Raw genomic sequence first — 16,610 nt, forward strand, 5'->3', positions numbered from 1 at the left:
TTAATCTTTCAGTTTCTATTCATATTCCAATGGTCATCCTCAAGTTTAAATTTATGAGTAGTTTTGCTTAAAAATTAAAAAAATAGTATTTTAAAGATCAACAATCATCAACGTAGACAACTTTAAGTATTAACAATTATCAGCTAATTTTTTTTTAAACACTGAGATCTGATTTGGCCCAAGGTCACACTAATACATCTCTCATTGTCTACAAGTGACATTTGCTGAATATTACCTTAGGCTACATTTTTAGCATTCCCTCTGGCATGCTGAGATTAGATGTGACATTTCTTGTCCAGAATAAAACACAAGGTCAATTCTACAGAATATAATATTATATTTTTTGTGCAACTTTGCATTTGCTTATCTATACAACACAGGCAGTTCATTTTAAAGCACAGGACTTATGAACCACCACCCAGCATTTGCTAAAATCCTTCTCACAGGATGCCACCATTGTCCCAGCCTGTCTGACTACCTCCCTGAGCCCTCAGCAAAATCCCTGAGAAAATAGCCACAGTGGAGGAGAGAATTCTTCAGCTCCTGCTATAAAGAGGTTGATGAAGATTCCTCCCACTTCCTGGGGAGGGTGATGGTTTCCTCAGCAGAGTTTCCCTCTGAGACAATATTGTAAAGGATGATTGACTTACGCAAATCCACAAGAGCTGTCATTCAATTCTGTTATATGAGTTAAATAAGAATTTGTATAACACCAAACAAGTTCAATTTATTTACAAAAAATATTTGGGAAAAACAACCCATTGGTAAGTTTGTAATAGGAAGAACAAGTTTGAAATGTCACAAATCATGCTTGGTATTTTATTCTTCTTCCTAAAATCTTAAATTTTTAAAAAATTAATAATAATAATAATAATAATAATAATAATAACAACCCACAATTGGCCTGAGAGCTAGCTTTGCTCTCATATTAACCCTGTTACACCTACTTACCCTGATTAGAGTCAATTAATACATAAAAATATACTTGAGTTTTGTTTTTAGAATGAAATGCAAGGCTTGTAAAATTCAAACAGTTTTATCACCCAAATACATGGATACTTAAACTCAGGTCAAAATATTTTATAAACTACCAATAATCTCTAATAAGAAGAAAACTGTCAATTTAAAAGTTAAAATTATGATTTTAATTATTTCTTGGTATGGCTATTGGTACTGAACTACATGGTACAATAAATATGCAGTTTATTTTGCTTAGTCTAGGTCTTTTTTAGAAAGGCACACCTAGAGGTGGGTTTAGGATTCTGATTACAAGATTGTATTATCAGTAATTCAGATTATCTGAGGACATGAAAATGACACCTCTACTCTTTGATTTAAATATTATCTAAAAGAATAAATACTATTAGGAGAAACTCAATAAAAGGTCAATTAATACTCATTTCCTTCTACCTGTTGCAGTATGTCTTCCTAAGTAGCTAGGACATGTGGTTATATGTGGAAGGCGCCTGTGCTACGCTATTTCAACCATCTCTATTAAATAAAGTGACTGTTAATATCTGGGTTGAAGCTACAGAGCACAGATAGCTCTTTATATCTATAAGAGGTTCAATGAGCCATCCAAGCTAACTCAGCAGAGAGAACATTTACTAACAAAATGATTGTAGAGACCCATTGATTTGATGGATGACTGGGATTGTATGGAATAGAGGAGCCCATGACAAAAATGGTAACAGATTTGAGAGCCATTAACAGGCTCCTTTTATCTATCCTGGCACGGTTTATTAGTATGAGACAGGCTCCCTGTTTTCTCTCTCTTTAATGATACTGTTCTATGAACCAATGAATGTTTTCATTTGGAAAATAAGAAAGCATTGACATGTTACTTGAACTGTGGTTTCTTTAGTGATGCCAAGGGAATAAATATGCTAATTCCGTGCTTCAGAAAATGCACTGGGTAAGGCCCATTACTTCACTGATTTCAGCAACTACCAAGCCCAGGTGAGAAAAGGTTAACACCACATACCAGGGAGCACTTCACTATGCAGAAGCTTTGAATTAGAAATGTAATGTAGAATTTCCGTGATGCTTTGATATACTTCTACGTGGGAATTTTTCATATCAGATTCTGTGAAGGAAAATTTAACTCATCATTTGTTAATTATAATAACTTGAAGCAATTTACCTCAAGCTATTACTTGATTCTTCATAAAAGAAGCAGTTACTATGAAAAGCTATCACAGAAATCTGGAAATATTCACAAAATCTTACACAAGCAATTTCTTTTCATCTAGAAATAAAAGACAATTTTCCCCATATATATATACAAACATACAAAAACACATTCCTTCAGGAAATGGCAATTCCTTGGACACCAGGAAGGGGCTAAATACCAATAGAAGTGCCAACTGGAAAGAAGAGCTTGCCTTAGCTTTAAAACTGGAACGAAACAACTCTCAACATTTGCAAAACATTCCTTTATTATTAGAAATAAATTATTTGTATAAAAAATTGCATGCGTCAATCATTGCATTTATTTTTTAGCACAACCCAGGGCTTCAATCCGGTCAGCCATTACAAGAAACAGACTCATCTTATACAAGTTGAACAATGAGGGACAGGAATGGGAGTTCTCACAATCACAGAAAAATACTTACAAGAATAACATCAGACATGGTTTATTTCAACAGCATATTTTTTTTTCACAAGCTAACATTAGTTTTCCTTTTGTGATTTTTTTTAACTTCTCATGAGGAAGCAATACTTTAGTTTGACACTCATTGGTTGTGTTTTATAAAGCGGGGTTCTTCATTCCCCGTTACTGATACTTTTGGCTCATGGCTAATTTTTGTTCCTTACTAGACTGAATATTGATTTGATTGGTTGTAGTCTATGGAGATCTCCAGGAGTCAGTTTTTGTGGTCTCATGTTCATTGTTTAAGATCACATACCATATTTCTTCAGATTGTCATTTCCCTGTTTCAGATTGAATGATTGCTGTAGCTGATATATGTTGTCTTGGTAGAGGAAGCTGTTGGGATAAATTAGGACAAATTAATAGCATACTAATAAATTATTTTATTGATATAATTTTAAAATGCAAATCTGTGATGATAGTTTTGTGATATCCAGTTCTTAAATCATATTATTCATTATTTTTAAACTACCTACTAGGAATTCAATGATCATCGAGATAAAAAGACAAGCAGAAATTTTAGTCTGTAAAAACTACTAGTTTCATTTCTCATTTCCTGGAGAATTAGCAGAAAAGTAAAAATATAAAATGGTAATTTTTAATAAATTTAGGTAAAATTATATTTAACTGTAAATTTTGACTAACAAAGATTTACATGTATGTAAAATAAAAGAACAGATAACTTATCTGTCCTACCAAATTAAAAAAAAAAGTTTTTATAGTCTACACCAAAGACCTCAATTCCTTGGGTCTGATCTGATAACCAAGTAAAGGTTAAATAAAAATAACCCACTATGAAATTCTTAACATATCTATTCCCCACTACTCATTCTTTTTTTAATTTTAAAATATTTTTTTTTAGTTGTAGATGGAAACCAATGCCTCACACGGCTAGGCAAACATTCTAACACTGAGCTACAACTGCAGCCCCACCCACAATTCACTCTTTTATTAAATAACAGAAGCTCATTCCTATTGAACACAAATATAGTATGATATGGAATATTAGAGGAAAAGCCTTTTATCCTGCTTTTCTGCTTGGAATACACATTCGATCACAATTATTTGTAAAGAACATCTTTCCTACTTTTTAAAATTTTAACAAATACAAATTTATTTCCTTAAAACTTGAAAACAAACAAAAAAAAGAGAAACCAGTTTGTGAAATTGTACCTCATTTCTGGAAAATACTTTATATCTGCCCATCTGTTCTATGGAAATACAATTTCTAGCAGTTCAAAGTTTAAGTTTTAATAGAGTATCAGATTATGTAAAATTAAATTTGTGAAGGATGTATAGAATCTCTAACACAGATAAGCTGCTTTGTTGTAACAGACATACATACATACACACACACACACACACACACACACATACACAAATTAACTGTGCCTTGATCATGAATATATCTTCCATTTAAAAAATAAACAATAATTTTATACTCTAGAGGTGAATGTGATAAAATGTCAAGTACATACAGTATTTGTAAACTTTGAAATAAGTATGTGCTTTGGCAGTACATATTTTTGGTTTGTTTTGGTTTTACCCAAAGTATACAAATGGAGATGTTTAGAAAATAAATAAAGACTCAAAGAAGGACATTAATATTTAATTGTTCTATTACTGACTTTCTCTGAAGTAAAACTCATTATTATAAGACTATTAGATATTGATAACAAAATATCCTGTATCAAATTTGTACTCATGTTTAAATCACCAGTGAAAATAAATCTACATACATAAATTCTTTTGTATTTTTGAATGCTATAATGAAATAAATCTGGATCCTAAAACTCAAACATGATGTCCTTTTTCTTTTCACTGAAATTTAGGAATGAATGATTGTATAAAAAAGTAAAACATGTTTGTATTTCAATATATAAATCCAATCCAGGGGGAAATAGACTTTTAGAAAATAATTTAGTTCCTGAACAATGAAAATGATTAGAAATCACATAGCTAATCCTCTGAAATAATGGATAATCACTCCTCATTTCTTCACCAGTGATTGACCTGACAAGTTCTTATAGACATCAAGGTCCTACAATGTCCACAGTCACTGAAATTAACACATAGAGCCCAAGGAGTGCAAATCGTAGACATTCTCACTGATTTTTGTCATTAAATATTGTGAGTTATACAACAAAAACAGCCATAATTATCTACCTTGCTCATGCCTCAAGGTTGTTATTGTGATGCTATAGAAATGAAGTAGACATAAACCTGATTTTATGTTATCTTCTATTTTCTACAAAATGAATAACGCATTGGGTGTTTGAGAGTACGAAGGAAAATGGTGTCTAAAGAGGAACAGAAGTAGTTTAGAAGAACCAATGTGGAGTCCTATTTTTCAACTCACCCTCCCCCAAAGGTAGGATCTATTAGACTTGTTTGGCATGAAGGGAAGCAAAATGATTTTTATATTTGTTGACTTTTAAATTTTTTTAAATTTATATAATGCTCTCATGTGTCTCCAAATTTCTTTGAGCTCTGTTTTGAAGGACTTTCATATAACCTTTGTAGACAAAGTGAAGAATAATGATCATATATTAGAAAAAAATAATCACTAAAAGTATTCCTCATCTTTTCTACTATTCAGTATCACCAACAATATCTGAAAATGAAGAACACATAATTATACAATTTGTAGAAGACAGAAAGGAAAAATCATGATTAAAGCAGAGGAACAAGAACCAGAAAGACCTTGAAAAGGATGATATGTGAAGAAGTCATTCAACCTATGATGTTGTGGGTCACACCATCTTTAAGGATAATTCTAATTTGGAAGTTCTGTAGCTAATCATTGATTCATTCTTTATTTTTTGAACATCCAAAGTAATTTTAAAAAAGAAACATGGTATAATTCTATTGAGAATGAGATTATAATTCATAGGAAATTGGTGTTAATTTTTCCATTGGCTCTAAAAATTAAGTTCTGGAAAAAATTTTGTCAAATTTTTGTCAACATGAAAGCAATGACAAGGAACCAACTATGATTAGCAAATTCCTGCATGCATCTTTATTTCAGATGTTTTAAAAAAACAAAATGGATTAAAGATGCATAGATGAATTAATAAGGAGAATTTTTACAGTGGCAACAAATACGCGTATGTGAAAATCAATTTCTCAGTACAGCAATGATAGCTCTCCTTGTGTATACCACACTGTGTTCAAATGCTGGAGAAAGCAAAATCTACCTCCAGTAGCAGCTGTTTTCATAACTTATTCATGAACACAGCTTAAGGAATATCACATAGAGCATTGGTTAATTGGGTAGAATTGGCAAAATTCATATTTACCAACTTGGTTTCTAACTCCCTTCACACCCTGTTCTGAAACAACATGTCCTTTTTTTTTTTTTTTACATAAAGTGTAGTAGATTGCAAATTCAGCAAATTGATTTTCTTTCCAGTTTCGTATTACTTATGTTTAGTCCATTAATTTTGAAAACTTAAATCTTGAACATGTGATCAGAATTTCAGACATGAACAAGTCACATTTAAGATGAGTTTTTGAAATTTGAGGACTTATATGGCTCTGTGACCATGAAAGAAAAGTATTTTTCTATATGTCTAAAAACACAACTATTTGGTCAGAAAGAAAAAAAATCCCAACAATGGAATTGTAGCCATAATCATAAAAATCTTCCACATATTTACCAAAGAAAAAGGGCTGCCAAAAAATAGTTATTGAATTCCAAGATACTCTTTCCTATTAAGTACAGAACAATGTACAGTTTTAAGGCAGCAGTGATACCCATACATTTATCCTCTGGTTGCTTTATAGTTTACAAAACCATATTTTATATGTCATGATTTGATTGTAGTATTGATGACTTAACAGAAGTTTGGCAGCAGAAAGTGTGAGGACACAGCAACATGGATACGGTTCTGCGGATCATCAAGAACAGACTCTACTTGTTTTGAGAGGAGGTATTCTAAATGTGAGGAGGTAAGGGGCTTGTTACCCATAATCCAATGGCAAAGGCTTCTCTAATATTCAGTTATACTTCTAAAAACAGCACATATTTTTAGAAGAAAACATTACATGCAAGTTATTAATCACACGAATACTTTTCAGTGGGTTTGGGAATCAGAAGATTTCTCACTAATACAAGGTACATGGACTAAGGGTAAGTGAGACTCAAGGAACCCATGATACCCATGTCTGGTTTCTCATGTGGATTTCCATATACTGAGTTACAAGCTTGGTTTTAAAACACACTAATCCACCCTTTTATCATAGGATGGTCATGTAAGTACACAAAGGCAGACCATGATGACCTGAGGTGGGACTATGGGACGATGTGAAGGTTTCATATATTGTATCTCCTGAATGTTCAAATTACTATCACTTTAACCCAATTTACTTCAACCTAAACCACTCCTATAAAAAAAAAAAAAAGATCATGCTAAAATCTTCAAAATACCATTTGCCTTTGTCCAGGCAGTCACTGACTGTGTCTTGATCTATCCATTTTTTCTTACCTTCCAGCTCATTACAGGCTTACCCTCCAAACAGGCCTCATGTTTGAAACCTTCCACATTTATTTTAGAGAAAGTAGAGAAATGATTGCAGGCTGTTATTTCCATTTCAACATAAAGAGAAAATAACACAAAGAAAACAGGAAATGTTGGAGATTTATTTTTCTTTTTAAGAATCTATTTATTCTTTTTATTTTCATCATTTTCCATAGGTGAGTCTGGGATGATTGGTATTTACTTCACTGGAAGTTTGATTGTACCTATTTAAAACTATGTTGCATCAGTCTCTGGGCTGTTATTGAAATACAGGTACAATGGACTCTGAGAAGTCCCACTGAGAGGTGCCAGTGTTCTAGTGTGTCTTTGCCAACAGCAGTTTATTGGCATCCTGCAATAGGTTTTAACTTCCTACACTGTTGCTTTCCAGGTAGAAAAACAGATAAAATTCTGCCCTCAAATCACAAGCATTCTACTCTGATGCCTTTAATAGTAGTCATAATAGTAGTTATAATACATTTTTTGCTAAGAGCCAAAAGAAGCCCATTATTAGCAAATTGCCTAGCTCTAATGAGAGATGATTATAACAATTTGTCACTAAAATCCATCCTCATTGCACCTTCTCTCCCAGTTTCTCAAGGTTGCATGTTGACAAGGGAGTACTGGGGGAGTATTTGTGGAATTCTTATAAGTTTCCTTTCTCTAAAAGTGACTGAATTTGGTATTAGTGATCCATAGGTAATCTTCCCAGAGCCAATCTGGCCAATAATTCCAGGTCAATGAGTTTAATTAAGCAATGCTAATAATCTGATGCTAGTTTTATGTATGGGACATTGGAGTGAGCAATGCTCACCTGCAAATCTTTATACAAGGGGAGGAAACCACTGAAGATCATGAGTTGCTAGAGTAATAAGCCAAATAAAACCAACTCTTAGTCTTCTATATTCAGTGTTAACAGTACAGTGAGCAGGGGATACAGCCTGCTGAAGGAAACTGAGAGGAATAGAGTATTTTTGCATATTAAATACTGATGTTGTATTTTCAAAAGACTGGAGGCCACTCTAATGTAAAGACCTCAGCTTTCCTTTTTTGTTGGGGCGGACACCTATAGAACCTAGTAATATAAAGTTTACAATTTTTACTATACTCTACTTTTTGCAATACAGATCTTCAATCTATTTGCTACTCTCCCACAGATATGAAGATGGACTTTCATGGATGAGTTAAATCCTACTAGATCAGCCTGAAAATCAGTATATTGTCATCATGTGCTCCTTCTAGGGTGGTAGAAGGAAGGAGAAGCAGAAGGTAGGTGAGGAAAGGAGAAGAGGGTGTGGTTGTAGCAAAGATTCATTTTTCATGGTCATTGACTTTCAGAGAAGAGCTCTAATTCTCAAAGCCTATCCAAGAAAGGAAACTGAGGGATGCTAAAAGAAGAGGCGAGACAAGTACTAACTGTGATTTAATTAAACGTATTGACTAACTAGTTTTCTCATATCCCTAAGGATCCAGATGACATCATTTATTTATGGAAGGTCTGCAGGAGTATGCTCCTTTCAAAATGTAAAGAGCAGCCAATCTTGAACCCCTCAAAAGGGTAAAATATTCCTAAATGTCAAAAGATCATTTAAAAATGGAAGATAGTTCCAAACATCAGGCTCTGTAACTCCTCGAAAGAAACATCTGAGTACCATGTTTTACAGAAGGATGTTTGCATTCTGGTGACAGCCAATCTGCTGGCAATAATTCATTTCTCAAATGGTTCTGACCGTTGGTGTGGTCTCATGGTGTGTGGCTACCTCCACGCCCCCAGAACCATGTAGCATAGTCCCCAAGACTTAGTAAAAGAATATTCAACGTACATCTATCAAGGAGTGCTCCCGCTCTTGACCATCTGAAAGTCTACGGATGACTTACTGTTGGTTTCAAGACTCTCACAGAGTTCGCTTTTCACCTCGCCATTTGGTCTGTCATTTCCTTTTTGGATCAGTTTGCTTTGCATGGTGGCAGCTGTCACCACGGCCTTGAAGCTCCTCTTGCGTTTTTGAACATTCTGCTCTGGATGAAAAATTATAATATAAACCTTGGGCATATAGAGCATCCCCAGAGACACAGAAGCACTTAAGCTCATGGAAACAGTAAGTGTTGTTGTCTGGATGTACATCTGAGGGGAGAAAAAAAAAGAGAGAGAGAATCACTGTAGTTAAGTTTGACTAATAGGAGATAAAGCCAATAGCATACCATTTTCTAAAAATTACTCCAGCTTCTCTAGTAAATGTGCTCTAGAAACTACTTATTGAAATGGCATATCTATATCCCAACCCGCAAGTGTGTGAGTAAGTATGTGTGTAAAGTTTATTAAGCCCAATTCCTTAAAACAAATAGACCAACAACTAAGACTCTGGAGCTTTATTTCCTTTTGGGATCATAAATAAGCTACCTAAGGAAAGAGACAGAATCAGTCTGACATAACATTAGCACTTTATTCCACATGGTCTTCCTCAGGAGATAACAGTGAGTCAAATCCTATTCTTGTAGCAGTACTTACCCCAAAGGGTAAATTGTATAGAATGAAAATAGAGACTGGGAGTGGAGAGTTCTAGAATATCATCACTGTAAACCCTTGCTTTAAAAAAAAAAATTGTGTTTCATTTTCACATCATTACTTAATTCCAACCAGCAAACCTGATAAATCACAGGTAAGCTGTTAGGACCTGATACTGTAACAGCCCCTCTAAAGAGCACAGAACACTTCAGAGGTTTCTCAATGATCACATCATATCAAAATAAATGCAGGTGTTTTTACAAAGTATATAAGACCATCTTCCTCTAAGATTTGACATGTACTCTGGGGATAGGGTCCTGGTTACGGTGTTTGAAAATTCTCTCTCTGCATTCATTCCCACAGAAATCACCTGCTCTCATGCCCACAAGAAGTCTCTGGAAATTTTTTTCTTTGTATAGCCTGGAGGTTAAGAAGCTGAAACAAGCTTAAAAATCACTGCTTTGGGTTTTTCTCTCTGGTATGGAAAGAAACATGACAATATTTTAATCTTTAAAAACTAAAACAGAAAATCTTTATTCCACATTCATTTTTCTTTCCTGAGCTCAAAATATAAATTACCCCCAAAAAACTTAGGACACTGAGTCAACAGAAAAACCAGGTCCTAAGTCAGTGAAAAAGACCCCCTTTTCTCATGTCTACAATCCTCATTAATAGATCCACTCACTTGAATACCTTCAAAAATGAAAAGGAGCCAATTTTCATCTGGCCATCTTAAAAGCCAACCTAATTGTTTCCTTTTAATAAAGTATTTAAAAAATTTACTCCTAAGGATAGCTATCTGAGTCAATATTAGTGTTTCCTTTTTTCCTAGAGGAGATGGTTTCTCTTAACAGATGTGGCCTTGAGGTAAAAACTATCTAAACTATGAGGAAAAATTCCTGCAATAGTAAAGATACTATCCTTGTCTGTGAAATTATATTATGCATATCTCTGAGTTTGCTCATCAATTATCTACCAGCAATGCCCTCCTCTGTGAGGATGGGAATACCTTACCATAAAGTGATTCTGATTGGACTGTTTCAAAATTCACCTACTCCAGGAAGTATTCCATGATAAGTTGTATCTCAATTACAATATTCCATTTTATTGCTAAGCACTAATGCATTAAAGTAAAAATAATGGAACACTTTCTAATGTGTAACTTTATAATTATATTTGTTTATATGAAATTCGTTATTAATTTGTATGAAATGTATAATCAAAATATAAAATTCTTTAATACAGGTAGCCTGTATTTTTCCTTCTATATCCCCAAGAAACTATGCAAGATTCTAGAATAAGTAGTTGTTCCAAAATTTCTCACTAATTTTAGGTATATGAAAATCTTTATAAGAGTCCCTTGATATACACAAATTATAGAAAATAGGCTTCCTATAATGTCTCTCTCCATCATGTGGACATCATTAATGGTTACCATAGAGATTTGTAACATTTTGAGGAAGAAACAAAGTTATAAGCTGTAAATCCCAGACTCTAGGGTAGGCTCACAGATACCAGCCCCAGTAGAGACCTGATTCAAATACATTCCTCACCAAGTGGAAAATTTCTAAGTTATGACATCTCATGCTACCTGCCAACAAGTGAAATCCCATATCAAATTCGTGTCAATCGAGAAGGTCAAATGGAATGCAGATGTGTGCCTTTAAACCACATCAGTCTCCCTAAGGTTTGCTGTCTACTATTAAGTAACCTATTAAAATGAGTATTCCTACGTTTCTCGTGTGCTCATTAATCTTCTTTGAACTTCAAGGCAGAAGTGCTGTAAAAAAAATCTATGCAGAGGAAGGGCATGAAAATAAGGAAAGAGTGCTGAACCCACATACATAAATATCCCAAAGCCCCTTGAATGGGTAGATATTAGTTTTGTCCCATCAGACCCTGCCACATCAATTTAGCCTAAAAACAACAACAAACAAAATCTACAGGTGAAATGGTGATGAAGTCATATGAATTTTTTTATATCTTAATTGGTTAGTCTTCCTAAAAAATATGTAGTACTAGTCCAAATAGTACATAAATACCTTTATATTTTTAAAATCTTATAAATTTTCCATATTCAGAATAATTTTGGGAATATATGGTAAACTTTAATCTTGCTAAGTATTAGGAATGAAAAAGATTCTGGAATGCTAGCTTCCTCATTAAATGCATTACTGCAGTCTACTTTTTTGGCAAGCCAACTCTAAAAAAAAAGCAATAAACATTGACATGAGAATCAAGCAGTACTATGCGAACTATACCAAGCTCTCCATTAAACATTATACTTATAAATCACACTAAAATGCTGATCTTAATTATGTGATTAAAGTCTAAAACTTTTTAATGTAAGTTTAATACAAGAAAATCATCTATGCAAAATCATACCCTAAACTCTAAAACATTATGGTGTCCCTGCCTTTATCATAAGGCCTTGAACCATGAACAGAGTGAGTTTTTGAACTTCATCTTTAAATACTTAATGAAATGAAAAACTCACATATTTTGTAATTCCAATGAAAACAACAACATCAAAACTAACAACACAATAAAAGTGCCTCCTATCATCATTCTAGACAGACTAAATCCTCCCTAGCATGAATGATAGGATTCTGATGGTCTTCCATATTGAAGAATGGAGGGATTATATTTAAAAAAAAAATTTTAAATGAGCACTGACTAAAAAAAAAAAAAACAAAACAAAAAAACCTCCCAGAAAATTGTATAACTTTTAAAAAATTCTAATTACTTGAATCATAAAGTGAAATAGCATATTCCAACAGACTTGTCTGGGTTTAAATCCCAGCACCATCCCTTACAAAAATTTTAAAGAAGTTTACAGATAAACTCTCACATTGACTTGCAGGTGATAAAAGCCTAAGCCTACCAACCAAGCTATCATACAAACTCTAATAAAGCTTTCCTGGTAATTGGACAAATCTGTGATTTTATTTTCCTCTCTGGCATTTAATTTACTATCTATAAAATGGGGTAGGGTAATACTTTACTTATAGAGGATTTACATGGTGGGATGACAGAATCTTTCTAAAATCTCTTGTAATCACAAAATAGTAGCTCGACAAAGACTACTTACTCCTTTAACCCTGAATCTGAAAACACAGTAACAAAACATTCTTCCAGGTGTGTAGGCCAAAAGCTGGACCAATTAGCCAATGATCCAAACCAGACAGGTTTGTTTAATGTAGAGCTGATAGCTAATTTCTAACTGATGTCTAGGAAAGACCTTTGTAATCTCACTTCAAAGTAGACAGAATAAAATTTTGTCCAAATGCCAACTCTATTTGCTGATGACAATGCCATAGTCAGTGGAGGCTATATTCCTAGAATTATACAACAGCTCTCTGTCTCAGAATTACAGACCAGCAGGATGCAGAGGAGGGGATCATATCAACTCTTCTAACTCACATAAATTCATTAAGACACACTGAGGAAGGAATCTTCTCTTTTTTTAAATATATATTTTATTTTTTTATATATGACAGAGGAATGCATTACAATTCTTATTATACAGATAGAAAACAAGTTTTCATATCTCTGGTTGTATACACAGTATATTCACACCAATTCATGTCTTTATACCTGTACTTTGGATAATAATGATCATACCACCATACCACCTTCCTTCCCCTCCACCCCCTCTGCCCTATCTAGAGTTCCTCTATTCCATTCTTCTTTATGAGCCTCCTCCTGCCCTATAACTCCAAAATACTCATATGCAGAGAAAGAGGAATATCTGTTCTATCACATCCTTTGTGGCCTGTCATTTCTTCTGCCTTCATGCCCCATGGACATTTTGAAGCAGTCAGATGCACTGAAGCAGATTTAAGAAATCTTTAGATAAGACATAGAGGAGTTGGCACAATGGAGCATACAAACCTGACATCTTTTCTGGGACCTACTACAGCTCCCTCTTCATTCCATAAAGGGGTCATTTGCACACATCCAGGGTATACTGAATATGGGTCGTGACCTAAAATCATTAAAGGCTCCCAGAAGTGCAAGGAGTGAAGAGATGCTATTTCTCTAGGATAAAGGTCAGTCTTTACTTTCTCTGAGCCGCATGAACGCATAGACTCCATAGACTCTGATATTTTACCTGGTACAATGTCAACATGTCAGTAGCTATAGTAGCCTATTATGAATCCTGAGACACAAAGCAGCTTTGTGCCATGTGATAAACACATTCATTACTTATTCCAGAGCATTTCTGCCTTGCCCTAGACGGTTTAATCTCACTTCTTTACTACAGTCAGCCAGATTCTATTTGACTGCTTTGCACACAGCCTGAGCAGTTAGAAAGCTACATTAACACAGCCTGACTTGCTCTGTCTCTTTTATCTATTTCCTCATCTGTTTGCCAAAGTGACACCTGCCTAGAAAAATGGATTTTCTTCTGCTTTTTAGCAAGACTTTGCCAGTGAACTTCAAAATCTCATTTATTATTAGAACTGACTCCAATGTTCATGCCAAATTTACCGAAACACTCAAGTAATGCCTTGTGGATGGTAAAGCCCTATAGGAACCCATTGTGCCACAAGCCAGACTAACCAAACTGCTGTGGAAAATGAGAAGCAGCAAAAAGAGGGGTAAACACTCAAATTTTCTGGCTGAGCTGGACACCAAAGATCTGTCAACAAGCCCATATCAAGTCTTTTACCATTGTTTCTGATTTGTTTAGTTAAAATTCCTTCCTGGCTTCTTCCTTTCAGTCAATTCTAAGATATTCTCCTTGTATGTTTGAACATGTTCTCCTTGAAGTACCCAGATCTCAGTATTTGAACTTTTGTTCAACCATTCTCCATCTCATCTATCCACACATCCCTCCATCCATCCACCCACCTCCATCTGCATTCATCATATTCATTCTCTCCCTGTCCCTTCCCCCGCCTCCCGCCAATCCCCTGATCCCAAGAATCAGCTTCTTGGGTGAGCACTATAACTATACACAGGGTCTCATACTCAAGAAAGACCCTATTTCTGGACTTATGCTCTATTGTCCGTGTTTTAAATTTTAAATAATTTCTGAATGGAAAGGCCTACATTTTCATTTTTCACTAGACCACACAAATTATATAGCTTGTCCTTTGGAAAAAAAATCATTTGTATGTCCACATGTTCCAGGTTTCTTTCAGGAAATTCCATTGCCCTGGATGTCCGACAGCCTCTAACAATTAACAAGCTCTGATTCTCACCTTCCACCCTTAAACTTACTTTTTCAATGATCTCCCCCATATTGTCAATTCTACCTTTCTACTGCTTGGGACCCAAAAAATTGAAACTGTTCTCAACTCTACTTTCAAACCCCACTCTATCTGTTACCAAATTCTATTGATTTTGTTTTTAAAACTTTCTTAGGTCATTGTCTGTTATTTCCACAGATTTTACATTGCTTGAGGTCATGGTCATCTCTCATTGGATCATCAGTACTGCTGTTCTGGGGATTTCTTCTACCTGTGCTCTCTTTCAGTGGTTCTAGCTGATTAAGAAGCCAAAATAATCCCATTATTCATAAATCAGGTTAGATTATCACTCTTATGCTAAAACTCTGCAATGACTTCCCATTGATGGTGTCCTTACAGTGACCACAGGAGCTCTGAACTCATCTGGCTTTTATTCTGTCCTTTAATTGTCCTCTTTCAGTCATATTGGCTTGTGGCTGGTTTGGAAAAGACCAATCATGCTTCTGCTTTCAGGCTTTTATATTTATTCATAATTGATGGCTTGCTCTTTCACTTCCTTCAGGTCTTTACTAGAACGTTCTTTCTCCAAGAGAGTTTTTCTGAATGTACCATAAAATTGCCACCATCGCCTCTCCACTAGCATTTCTTACCTTTATTTTATTTCTTAGCATTTAACATTTTTTATCAAAAGTCTGTGTATTTTTCTTATTTAATTTCTATATTATCTACTTTTCCTAACTGGAATAAAGTTTCCACACATACAAATATTTTTCCCTGTGCTTTTCAGTGCTCCAAACTCAGCACATCAAACACTGTCTAGATGACATAAATTTTCTATTTTCTTTGAGCTGCTATGGGTTCTTACTCTTAAGTTAGGCATTTAAAGGAAATAACCCATGCAGTTTCAAAAAGGAAACAATAAATCAGAGAGAGACTAAAGTTTAGAAAATTGGGGGCCCTATTTCCTCTCAAATCAATCTCTAGGCTAGCAAAGAAGAATAGAAAAACATGATGCTCTTTTATACTGTAAATTCGACAATGGGCCATTCTGCTTCCAATGTAGCAAAGGTCAGTATTAATTAAAAGTCATTGGTCTCTACTTTGGGAAAATGAGAGCTTTAGGCGCTCCACTTTGGGAGATCCCCTTTCCCACTTAACTTATAACTGAGGGTAATGCACTCAACACTGTTCTTAAGCTTCTGCAGCCCTAACTCAAAGCATGTAATGAGACAACCTACATAACACATTGTCACAGAGCCTGGCCTATAGTGACCAATAAGCAGTGACTCTTATTGTCATTTAAACTTGATCCTGTTCTTTATTCATCTTCCTTCATTCTTCATGCCATAAATCCTGAACAGCACTACCCTCTCAAAACCAGCTTCAGCAGTTTAGCCTTATTCATAAGAATACACAGACAAAAATATGTATTTGTAAAGAAATAAACTTTATGTTTGTGGAAACTCTAGGTTCATTACATTTATAAAATCATAGTTGCCTGGAAAGAATCACTAGCCTGAGTATTGTTTTTCTTCTATCAGGGAAATGGTAGTGTTGAAGACCCATCAACAGGTTAGAGAAAGTACATTGTGTTCTCATTAGTGACTATGGAGATCAGTTTGCTCTGATGTTTTTGCTGACTCTCATCACATCCCCTTTCACTCTGACTACATGTTTGCAAAATGAAGGGTAAATCAAAGATTACAACTGCAAAATTATGAATGAAGACTGTG

The 16,610-nt window shown here is 34.6% G+C and overlaps 1 protein-coding gene across 1 annotated transcript in view; it reads right to left on the reverse strand.

The window, feature by feature from the left end:
* Window positions 1-2,939: 2,939 nt before the first annotated feature.
* The window catches only part of Grm8 (glutamate metabotropic receptor 8), a 738,202-nt gene continuing 724,531 nt past the window's right edge, over window positions 2,940-16,610 (reverse strand). The window contains exons 9-10 of the mRNA XM_077796710.1: window positions 9,052-9,298; window positions 2,940-2,989 (exon numbers count right to left, since the gene is read on the reverse strand). Of these exons, the coding sequence (XP_077652836.1) occupies window positions 2,940-2,989; window positions 9,052-9,298 (297 nt within the window). The remainder of the gene's footprint in view (window positions 2,990-9,051; window positions 9,299-16,610) is intronic.

This window comes from Urocitellus parryii, chromosome 3 (genome assembly GCF_045843805.1).
Source record: "Urocitellus parryii isolate mUroPar1 chromosome 3, mUroPar1.hap1, whole genome shotgun sequence".
Classification (NCBI taxonomy): Eukaryota; Metazoa; Chordata; class Mammalia; order Rodentia; family Sciuridae; genus Urocitellus; species Urocitellus parryii.